Here is a 12,458-nt window from a genome sequence, read left to right on the forward strand (position 1 = left end):
CAGGGACTTGGCCTTCCTCCATCCTCCCCTGCACTTTCCCACCGGACTGCCGCGTCTGCAGCTGGCAGGTGTTTTTGTAACTTGCTATGCTACTAAGCTCATGATGGAAGATTTTTGTAGAAAACAATGATTTGTACTGTGCAATTGCGCATGTGTATTTTTGGAGAATAAAGAAGAGAGGTGAGCTTGGTAAAAGCAGCTTTTCGCCTCCTCAGTTACCCTGCAAGCTGGTGTCAAGTCTTTCCTTCACCCCAGTAGGGAACAGATTTTACAGGGGGAAGAGGAGGGGAAGAGAGAAAAGAATCCAACCTCTGTGACCACTTACCCAAGCTGAATTCTGCCCTGTCGAGGCTGACCTCGCTGGCCAGCCTTTACCTGCCCAGGAGCTCCGTCAGGAACATGGAATTTGTATGCACAAAATCCCTAATTCTGGCCAAAGAATGGCAGGGAACTGAACACTTACAGCATTGAAGTTTCCATATAAATCACAGCTGGAGAGATCACACTTTAATGCACAGGTGAGTGATATTCTTTTGAATCCAGGCAAGATCTTCCATCCTGCTGAGCTCCTTAGAAGATTAATATCTTTCCGTTAGCTGCAGTCCATAAAGAGCTTTTCCCAGCTATACAGCACATTGTACCAGTTTTCATTCTGAGGGGACAGAAGCTGGTTCTCCAGCCTTATGCCAACACATCTGATCTTCGACCTTCCTGCAGCCAAATCGGGTTTTGCTCCTGCTGGAGACGCATGCCAAGGAAGGCAACCCCCAGCTTTTTATTTTAAAGTGCTGGCATAAATCCAAATACTGGAACATTTTCATTGCTACTCTACTAAGGATAAGAATTCAAATTAAACTGACACAGGCCATTTCTATCCATCTTACCCAGGTATTTCTAATGCACCCACAATGGCAGTAGGCTCTGCTATTTGTCATGTAGCATCTGCATTCTTAAGCCTCACATGGAGGCGTGGGGGTGGGGGTTAATGTTCGTAAAGGAATTTTCAGATGTCTCTTCTGCAGCAAATCAATTTCCCAGCCCTGATAATGGCTTTTCATCCTGTGGCTGTAATAGACGCACGCTATCTAATTCCCTTTCTAAAATAAAATTAAGCCAACCCCTAACTGGTTACATCACCCAGGACAACTGCAGAAATTAATTCCATATAGCAAAAGTACCAAGGGCAGATGAAGTGCATGAATATTGCTAAAGAGAATACCAATCAGCACCAAGGCTCTCACCAGCACCTGTCTGCTAGGACAGTGGTTCTCAGACTTATTTGACCTGCGCCCCACTTCTCTGTGTCTGTAGCAATTTACGTCTCTGCCTCACCACACAAGTACATATACCAATAAAACAAAACAAAACCTGCAACTCTCACTAAAACACGGCCAACGATCCATTGTAATAAAGAGCACAAGCAAAACTGTAATTGTGGTCAATGCTTACAATTAAATGTGCACACCGCATCGTAGCCAACGGCTTGACATACAGATACCAACGGCTTTGTATAATACTATTCAAGCTTAACACAAATCCATCAAAATGCACAGCACCATCCAGAGCCAAATGCACAGTGTCATCTGAGGACCCGATATGTCTAGAGGAATCAGTGGTGCTAGGTATTCATTGCTGTGGGTAAAATGTGCACAGTATTTCCCCTCTAAAGCTCAGAATACATTTCGCCCTCCCCCAGTTTGAAACCGCTGCACTGGGAGACTGGCTGCCTACACAGCATGGTCTCAGCCTAAAGGTAATGTCTTTTGGGTATTGCTGACCCCAGCTGGATTTGAACCAGCAATCTAGCAGTAAAAGGCTCCTCCTCGCCACCCAGACAGCCCAGGTTTTTTAAAACAAACATTTCCTGTGAAGACAACATTCCTACCGTCCAGCCAACCATTTTCTCAGCACCCAAATCAATCCCAACGTGGCTGCCAATGATCTCCTCACCTGGGGACCTGTCAGTGCCCCCTGACTTCTCCTTTGCTGACTATGGGCGTGATTCTTCAGGTCCCTTCCCAGGGGAAGGCAGAAAGGAACTACGGCGAGGTGGCAGCACAGCAGTGAACCTCCTGGCAAAAGCCCTTCACATAGCAGGTGATGGAACTCAAGACCATCACGTGCAAGGCATGACTGACCCATGCTGTGCAGCAGAGGAAGGGGTCAGGCAAACGCCGTCTTTTCCAAGCCCAGGTCTCCCTGTCCAATAAGGCTCAGGGATGGCCAATTAAAGTGTCAACATTCATCTCTCCGTGAACTGACTTTAGGGGGATGCTCCCAAGCCTCAAAGTCAATTAAACTTATTTGACTTAGAATCACAGAATCATAGAACTGGAAGAGACCTCGAGAGGTCATCTAGTCCAGTCCCCTGCACTCATGGCAGGGCTAAGCATTATCTAGACCATCCCTAATGGGTGTTTGTCCAACCTGCTCTTAAAAGTCCCCAATGATGGAGATTCCACCACCTCCCTAGGCAATTTATTCCAGTGCTTAACCACCCTGACAGTTAGGAAGTTTTTCCTAATGTCCAACCTAAACTGCCCTTGCTGCAATTTAAGCCCATTGTTTCTTGTCCTGTCCTCAGAGGTTAAGAAGAACAATTTTCTCCCCTCCTCTCTTGTAACAACCTTTTATGTACTTGAAAACTTTATGTCCCTCTCAGTCTTCTCTTCTCCAGACTAAACAAACCCAATTTTTTCAATCTTTCCTCATAGGTCATGTTTTCTAGACCTTTAATCATTTTTGTTGCTCTTCTCTGGACTTTCTCCAATTTGTCCACATCTTTCCTGAAATGTGGCGCCCAGAACTGGACACAATACTCCAGTTGAGCCTAATCAGTGCAGAGTAGAGCGGAAGAAGAATTCTCGTGTCTTGCTTACAATACTCCTGCTAATACATCCCAGAATGATGTTTGCTTTTTTTTGCAACAGTGTTACACTGTTGACTCATATTTAGCTTGTGATCCACTATGACCCCCAGATCCCTTTCCGCAGTACTCCTTCCTAGGCAGTCATTTCCCATTTTGTATGTGTGCAACTGATTGTTCCTTCCTAGAGAATACACTTTGCATTTGTCCTTATTGAATTTCATCCTATTTACTTCAGTCATTTCTCCAGTTTGTCCAGATCATTTTGAATTTTAATCCTGTCCTCCAAAGCACTTGCAACTCCTCCCAGCTTGGTATCCTCTGCAAACTTTAAGTGTATTCTCTGTACCATTATCTAAACCATTGATGAAGATATTGAACAGAACCGGACCCAGAACCGATCCCTGCAGGATCCCACTCATTATGTCCTTTCAGCATGACTGTGAACCACTGATAATGACTCTCTGGGAACGATTTTCCAACCAGTTTTGCGCCCACCTTATAGTAGCTCCACCTAGGTTGCATTTCCCTAGTTTGTTTGAGAAGCTCATGCGAGACAGTATCAAAAGCCTTACTAAAGTCGAGCTATACCACATCAACTGCTTCCACCCATCCACAAGGCTTGTTACCCTGGCAAAGAAGCTCTCAGGTTGGTTTGACGTGAGTTGATAGAAAGGGCAGAGAGAATTGCATAACTCCTAAGCCTGCCACCCACTCTAAAGTGCCACTTCTGTTCCATCCATTTATCATATCTGCTCTACAATATGAAATATTTTAAGGCAAAAAATGCAGGGATTGCTATTGCTTGTGGGAACATGACATAACATGCACAATGTCTGGCATAAGCTCTGTTAGTTAACTGTCAGTCAGCTAAACTGGCATGGGGAATACTGATAGAGCATCTTGATTGGAACACTAATATAAAGTGTTCTGATGACCTATATACACATATGCATGCCTGTGCGTTTAGGGCAATACATTTATCATTTGTATTACAGTAGCAACGGGACCCCAAAGCTAAGCGCAGAACCCCATTGTGCCAGGGGCTGTACATATACATAGTAAGAAGTGTACCCAGCCCCAACAAAATTACACTCTAAATAGACAAGAGAGACAAAGGCTGAGAGAAAAGATGGATCTTCAACATCATCCCCCTTTTAAATATGGTGAAATCTGAAATACAGTGACTTGCCCAAGATTACACAGGAAGTCTGTAGCAAAGCCAGGAAACTAACCTACATCTCCTGAGTTCCAGTCCAGTGCCTTAGCCACAAAACCATCCAGCTGCTCGCAGAATGCCTGCTACTGTGGGGGAGTGAATGTTCTGTTGGCTTCAGTCTGGGATGACCACATTACTCGTGAATGCTAAAACTACACACAAGTTCTGCAAGCCGAACAGATGTCAACAAAACCATTACTCCACACCAAGTAATCCTGTGTTTTGCCTAGAGCCCTTGTTAACGCAGCACAGACATTTGATAAATGTTTGTGTGTGTGATTTTTCAGACCCTTTTTCCTGCCAAGCCAGGCTGTCTTGGTGCCATGAGTTCAACCGCACAGGCCGTAGGTGGGGGCAGAAAAACTATAGCTAAGAATATTTTAGCGACTTCTAAAAATGATCTAAAATGGCTTTTCCAAATGTAATAATGTAGCAGTTTAAAGGTCTGATATATCAAGGCTAAAAACAAAGGCCTTGTATCACAAAAGAGGGGCATTGTCGGGTTTTCAATGGTCTACAGCATACCAGACACAAACCTGCCAGAGATCTAGCACTGAATGTCCTTCAGCCTGCCATGCATGAAGGGGGGGAGTTTGGCAGTAGAAACACACATCTGGGGAGAAGGAGGAAACATTGGTGGAAAGGAGAGTAGCTGTTCGGAATTGCAGAAGTTGTCCCAGCAGAGGCGAGGTGAACAGAGCGCAGGGGAGACAGTCAATAGAGCAAAATAAAACTCATTTGTTGTCTGAATCATTGTGGTGCAGTCAATTAACCTTGCAGCAAATGCCTGCCACTCCACATATATAACTCGCTGCACCAATTCCATCTATTTGCCTGTCCTACCAAATAAAGGTGCCTGCCTTCTTGCAGTATACCAATCGAATCAGTATCCACCCTGGAAACTTGTGCCTGGCCAACTGTTTGGGACCTGCATCAAAATTAATTATGCAACAGGAGAGTTTTTCCTTCCCAATGTTACCACTCTAAACACCTCGGTTTCGTACAGTGATTCCAGCCATTTAGTCTACATGTGCAATTTCAAAGGATGCATTTCACCTGAACTCCTTTCCAGTTAGACAGAACAATCCAGTCATGTTCTTTTTATCTCTGGTATTTGCTTGAGAAAGCTTCAGTGACGTTTCTCCTACCACTAACAATCAGAAACCTCTCATAGATGGCTCAGAGGATTTGCAGCGAGATATGAAGCTTTTCATTGCTATGTTGTCTATTCAGTTACAGTTTGGGTTGATACGGGTCGGTGGATTTCAGTCCAGTTCCTAAGCTGTCCATGGAACAAAAGCCACCTGCTAATTTTCACCTCGGTGAGTAATTGCAGCTGAAAAGCCAGTGACTGAACAGAAAAGGGAAAGGAGATGACCATTCTGCATTCACGAGGTGGTTACTACATTTTATTTCAAAAGATAGCAATCTTATCACACAGGCGAAAGTATTTCCTTTTGCTCCCAATTATATATCACCTTCACTTCACAAAACACACCACCACACGCCCTAAATAATACACAGCCATTTCTTTGAATGCTTTGGAGGCTTGCTTCTCTGAATGCTGTGTGTCCAAAAAAAGATCTGAATGTTTCATGGAGCGTTGCGAGCTCTGGGAGCTATTAAAAAAAAAAAGCAGCAATATGGATATAGGCTCTTCCCAAGGGAATATCTCTCAGGTGATGGACAGACTGTTATATGGTTCTTCTGCCCAACTTGGGCTTTTATTCAAAAAGAAGAAAACCACAAAACTTTTCAGGGCACTCAGTGGGCTGGTTTGGGATCTGAATCCTAGACCCCAGATTCTCTGCAGTTATAGGACTAGAGCAGTGCAGAAGGGAGCAATTTAGAAGTTGGTGCAAACGTGTTGGATGCCTTTCTGGCAGACACACCAGGGACTGACCCTGGGACCTCCAGAACTATACAGGTGCGGGCTGTAACAGACTTTATCCACTATGGACTGAGCCCTGAGGGGAAACTAACACCCACTCACCAGATGGCTACAGAAGCGCCCTAAAAAAGCACAGCTCCAGGACTCTGGCAGTCCCATGCAAGGTATGTATGAGCGTTGGGGGATTGTGCCCTGGTGCCCTTTTTTAGCATGGGAGAGTGGCCAGGATCTGGTGTAAAGCACTTCAAGGGGAACTGTTCTGAGCAGAGACGCCCGTTTCTAAAGCAGGGACGAATAGAATAGCCCTGGCCTCGCTCACCACACCCCTCTCCCATTTCAGACTGCAGCTTTGCTCAGATTTCTGGAGCAAGAAGCCAGGCCCACACCATCGATCATTATCATGACTCGCAGTACAAAGGTGAATGATTACACATGGTCTCTTCAGAAGGGCAGTGCTGCACAGAAAAGGCAATCTGCATCAACACTCCTGCAGGGCCATAGTGCCATGTTTTCTACTGCAGCCAGCCAGAGTCCGACCTGAGCAATGTATCTAAGCAAGGAGCGCAGCCTCTAATCAAGCTGCATGCCACCTCTGAGGTAGGTTTCATTAGTCTCATTTACCAGTGGGGAAACTGAGGCACAGAAGAACTGTGACTTGCACAAGGGTCACAGAGTGAGTCCATGACAGCACAGGGAGGGGAGCTCAGGTTCTCCGTGCTGTACTTGGGGATCACAGACCTTTCCCCCAGTGGATTAGTTAATCCATAACACTGGCTCCCTTTCCCTCTGCTCTGTTCAAACACTTTCCAAACACAGGCTTCATATGGCCCGACTGTGCCAGTGCTGAGGTACCTCAGCTTCTACTGGCTTTCGCAAAATGCAGCCCATGAGTCTATCATAATAGGGCCCCTTCATTAAGAGGAAAAACCAGGATGCTTTGAGGGACTCTGATATAATAAATTGCCCCCCACCCCTACAGATAGTGTCAATCCAGCATTTACCTGACCTAATGAGCTGGATGCTAGAGGCTGTTCATCCCATGCTCAGGGGAAATTAGGAACATTTCTAAATGCTTTGGGGTCTGTTTGAGTCTTTTCAAACAAGCAGCACCGGGGAGGACGGTCTTTTATCCAAGCCTTTGTGCCAGCTTTGTTCGTTTCTGATCTGAATGCACTATTAGCTAATGTCCTCTCCTTGTAGGATTGATAACTTGCCCGTGATGTGAATTTAGTGTTGTTCTGCTTTCCCAAGAACATGCTGACCTCTCTCCCACACAGCCTCATCAGTCTGCAGAATGGCCTGTTAAAGGAGAAAGCCTTTAACATTTTGAGTTTCAGAGAACACCCCTCCAAGGAGGAGTCTGATCCACAGTAACCACCACAAATCATAATCCAAGATGCCTGGTCACTTTCAGTCCTTGTACAAACTCCTGCACAGTGTTTAAGGTGACTGTCCCAGCCACTCTCACTGAGCTTGGAACACAAAAGGAGCGACTGCATTCCACAGCATATGAGACTCCCCTGGAAGCCAGTGGGAGTTTTGGGTGCACAAAGCATGTATGCCAGGCGCAAAAGGACAGTCTCAAGGCTGCAGCGTGGAGTATTCTCCCAGCAGGGGGAGGAGTATGACATTCAGTCACAGCAGTCATGGTTTGTGAGAATTTCATAGCCCTCATAATCTGAGTTCAAGCAACTCCAAAAACTCAGCTGAAGTGGCCAAATTTCATTTGCTGTGGATTTTAGCAGCTCACCTCTTTCCTGAGAGCGGTCTAGATGAATCAACCTGTAAGAGGTGGGTACCCACCTCTCCTATCCCTCCCTGAATGAGCAGTTGTGCAGCACTGCATGCAGTTCTGGAAACCATGCAGGAGTGGGCATGTATTAAAGAGTCGCAAAATGCCCACTTGGATTCCATCACAAAAATGGTTAAAGTTTATTTAAACCAAAAGGTTTGCAAAAAGTAAGAGAGACTGACTCTACCTGCTTAGAAGGTAGCATACATTTCCACAACCCCAGCATAAAACAGATGTAGGCTAAACCATTAGTTGCAGCAGTGCATTCTCTTTTGCAGGAGTGGCCAACCGGTGGCTCCGGAGCCACATGCGGCTCTTCAGAAGTTAATATGCAGCTCCTTGTATAGACACCAACTCCAGGGCTGGAGCTACAGGTGCCAACTTTGCAATGTGCCAGGGGTGCTCACTGCTCAACCTCTGGCTCTGCCACAGGCCCTGCCACCACTCCACCCCTCCCCTGAGCCTGCTGTGACCTCGCTCGTCCCCCCGCCCAGAGCCTCCTGCACACCACGAAACACACACCACCAAACAGCTGATTGGGAGGTGAGAGGAGAGAGAGGGAGGCGCTGGGAGCTGATGGAGAGGGGCTGCTGATGTATTACTGTGGCTCTTTGGCAACGTACACTGGTAAATTGTGGCTCCTTCTCAGGCTCAGGTTGGCCACCCCTGCTCTTTTGGCTGTTACCAGTAGCTGGTGGCCAATGGGGGGCAGGGGAGAACCCTAAACAAGCACCTGGTGTTCTATTCAACTCATATTCAATAGACTCAGACAAATAACCCTTTAGTTGCTGGACTGAATTACTGTGTAAAGCGTGTATCCAAGAGGGGCCAATGGAAAATCCACCATATTGTGTATGATTAGAAGGAATTTTTTTTTTTAAAGTTCCAGGTATTGCAGAGACTGTGTTCCATTGCTGGACAGAAATGGAAATGCAGATAATATTGATAGCAACACAGAAATATCTTAAGGTCACAAACTTTCTCCAGCTCGCTAGACTTCTGCGATTTGTTCAAGTAACAGGCAGGACCAGAGCTCGGAAAACACAGCCACTTCCATTTGCATGTGGTTCATGAAAACATTCTCTACTTTTATGCGTGTGGCATCCATTTTTTGCTTTGAGACTGGGGTTTGGGCAAAACCTGCCTCTGCTCTGAATGTGTAATGTAATCAACTCTCCCACCCAGACTGCTTGGTCCAGGCAAAATCTTAGCATGATGCTAAGTAAAACAGTTAGTCACTCTAGGAGCCAGAGAACCAAGGAGAACTACAGGTCTGTGTGGCCAGCAGCTTCAGTAAAGAATCCCCTATATGTTAATTACAACCATAGCATAGCTTCTCTCTACTACCAGAGTACAGTATTTTCTCTCCTGCTACACTTTCTGTGCCCCCATGAGAGTAACAGCCTCTCACTTCCCACACACCAGCACTTCCTCTCCTCTTACAAAACACTCCGGAAAACCCATTTCTAACCAGCCCTCCTCCACTTATCTTTGCACCCAGAATCCTCAGTGCATGTTATGAATTGCAGGCCTCCTGCCTATACTTTTTCACCTGAAACAGACTGTAAGCTACTCAGAGCAGGGCCTACCTTGCTCCATGTTTTATAAAGCAGCACTAGTTTATGCAGAATCAAGCATCATACCATTGTTTCACATGATTCCCCTCTCAGATGCATTGGTAAACCACACTTGTGGGCCTCTGTCCCTCCCTTGTCAAGAGGTTAAGAATCCACTACAGCTGCTGGCTGATGGAGCTGTTCCTTCAGTTCCAGGCGGTAGAGGCTACATCTGGTGAGAACATTTTTTTAAACTAAACATTTTTGTCACACAGCTGAAACATGTTGGTTTCAACAAGGTTTTCAAGAGGGACTCTTTAGCTCTGAGGTTAGGGGTCTGGGATAGAGAAATTCAAATACCTGCTCTGCTCCAGTCTGAGCAGTGCTGGCCATCCCAGATCAGGCTGAATCAGACACAGCAGAGGCTTGTTCCATAGTAAGGAATTAAAAACCTCTAAAGTTACCGTGTAAGGAACCCGCCATTCTCCGGCCAGCTGCAGTAGCGGGAACCTGCTGCTTTTAGCCGTAAAGGTCTCTGGTTCAAACCCCCTGGGTGGGCGTGTGGACTGGGGCTAAATAAACCAGTGCCAGGGCGGGGATGCTTCACCCTTCAAGCCCGTCTGCGCCAGAGCCGGGGAGATCAGAGCAGCGTTTGCTGACAGCCGGCTCCGTTTTTGAGGGTTTGCACCCCAGGACGCAGGCGGAAGACGCGCTCGGAAGAGAAACCCGGTAAAACCCGCTAACTGCACTCGCGTGTGCACCCAGCTGACCTCTGGGTTTCGCTTTGGAGCAGAGCTCCTGGCCGGGCTGCGAAGCCTCCCCGGCCCGCTGGAAACCGAGGGCGAGAGAGTCTCCACGAAACACGTTGCCGCCGACAGCCGGGCTACGGACAAGGGGCGACTGAGCCAGCCCGGGCGTGCACAGCTGCACCGAAGCGAGCAGCGATTAGCCGGCTGCTGCTCCATTGTCTCTCTCGCTCCTGTCCGGTCCGGGGAAGCGCAAAGCCGGGGGCTGGCTGCTGAACCGGCGTATTAAACCCTCGCAGCAAGGCGGCTCGCTAAAGCCGGAGAACTTTTGCTGTGCCCCGGCTCGCAGCCAGCGCTCTAATGCAGCAACCCGGGAGCCTGGAGACCGTCTCTCGGCTCCCTGGCCAGCCTTGGCTCCAGCCCCGGCAGGGGGGCGCGTTAACATCTGCAAATAAAGCCCTCGTACCTCGTGTAGAGTCTCGTGGTGGCAGAACTCTGGAGCTCATCGTGGGGAAGAAAAGCCATGAAAAAGGCAGCTCCAGCCTGACTCCCTTCCCCCGGCTCCCCAAGGAGAATTTGTGGAGCAACAGCAGCAGGAAACGCCAAACACTCACAGAGCGCGAGATCCACTTTGCACCTATAGCGGCTGCTGTGCGATGTAACTGTGAGATGGCAGCAGCTAGGAAGTGATGTATAGTAACAATAACCATCAGGCTCGCCCCTCCCCTGCCTGGTGATGTCAGCCAGAGCTCACAAGTCAAGGGGCTTAAAGGGACTTTATCCCCCCTCCCCCCAAACTCTTGATTTCAGCCCCTGCTTCTGGCAGTTCTCTCCTCTCCATGTGTGTGTGCAGCTGGGCTGCCCCTCTCCCCCAAGCACTGAATTCAACAGTTTGCTGGCAGCAGGCTGAGGGCTGGAAGGGCAGTGCTCCAGCTGTTTGGGCTGAGGACGGGTGATCAGAGGAAAAATCCTGGGTCATCCAGGAGAAAAGCTGAAATGCTGAGAGTGGATCTGGGAAGGGAGCTTTAAGGAAAGCTGCTCTTTCCAGCAGGCCCTGCCCTCACTGAGTCTGGGCTCTGACATGGGGAAATGAGCACTCATTCATCGGGCACTTCCCCTTCGAATGAAGGCCATGAACTGGGCACCCTTACTCCTGCTGAGCAGCACCCTGTGCCTTGAGCAGGCTCTTGATTTGAATACTCCAGGAATAAGGAACAGCAGTCTCCCAGGAGCAAGGGATCCAGCAGAATGAGGGGCATCACAGTCTGGCCTGTAGCAGGTGATTACCTGCCGCCACCTTGTGATTGTTTGTGCCTTTGCTATTTATTGTCAAGCACTGGATTTCAGGGTGTTACCCATCAGGTGTCCAGAGATCTGTACAGATTCAACAGAAAGGCCGGGTGCCTTTGCTCAGCTATCTGGGCCACTCCTGCATCCATTGCATCAGTGCTTCTACGGGAGGCCAGGCCCACACTGCCTGGCCAGCCAGCGTCCCCTCCACAGGGTACAAGTGCAGAGCCTAAGTTAGTCTAGTGCAGAGCTCAGCATGTCTGAGATCCTCCAGGCCGTCTCGAGAGGTACGTGGCCTAAACTGTGGCAACTCCATCAGAAATATAAATTGTGGCAGATTCAACCAGCTCTCTCCACTCGCATTCACATTGGGGACTCCATGGGCAGAAGGACTCCAGAGACATGTCCTGCTTGTTACCATTTTTGCACTCTTGGGAAGCAGTTTTATTCCTCTCTAGAGTATGCAAAGATCCTGCTCAGTGCAACATGGAACTTCAGAGACCTTGAACAATGTCCCGCTGGCTGAACCACAGAAACCTCTCACTCCACTCTCTAATTGATTGAGCTTTAAAAACCAAACAAAACCAACAACCCCGAATCCCCACAGTCCAACAATGGGCTTGATTCAGCTGATAAATCACAGCAGCAAAACCTGAAACCATCACGCCAAAAACCTCAGCAGCAGCAGCATTGTCCTGGGTACACGCCACTCCGCTTGATTAAAGGGAGTGAGCACTGAACCAGGAGGAAAGATACACCCACAGGGCCAGGCTGGAGAGCTGGGATTAATCACACCGGCCAGTGCTTATTTAGGATTGCACTGAAACCAATGAGATTCTTCATGTGAGCAGCCCTTCATCAGTAGGAGAAGCACTTCACAGGCTGGCCCTAAGAGATGTCGGGACTCCCGGGGCTTTTGGGATCCCCCTCCTCCTCCTCCGCCCTCCCCCCCCACCCCGCTTCTACAGAAGAATTTTGGTGCAAAGAATGAAAAACAGCTGCTTATGTCACTGGCTGCAGCCCTCCCTTACCCACAAGAGACGGAGGGTGCATTGCCGCATGGGGCCCACAGTGCTTGGTTGGCATTTAATGATTGTG

At 48.0% G+C, this 12,458-nt stretch overlaps 1 protein-coding gene across 1 annotated transcript in view; it reads right to left on the bottom strand.

Annotated features, from left to right (window-relative positions):
• Positions 1–10,838, bottom strand: part of GPSM1 (G protein signaling modulator 1) — a 157,000-nt gene extending 146,162 nt beyond the window's left edge. The window contains exon 1 of the mRNA XM_032767558.2: positions 10,537–10,838. Coding sequence (XP_032623449.1) covers positions 10,537–10,595 — 59 coding nt within the window. The 5' untranslated portion in view covers positions 10,596–10,838. The remainder of the gene's footprint in view (positions 1–10,536) is intronic.
• Positions 10,839–12,458: the final 1,620 nt, after the last annotated feature.

Source organism: Chelonoidis abingdonii, chromosome 24 (assembly GCF_003597395.2).
Source record: "Chelonoidis abingdonii isolate Lonesome George chromosome 24, CheloAbing_2.0, whole genome shotgun sequence".
Classification (NCBI taxonomy): Eukaryota; Metazoa; Chordata; order Testudines; family Testudinidae; genus Chelonoidis; species Chelonoidis abingdonii.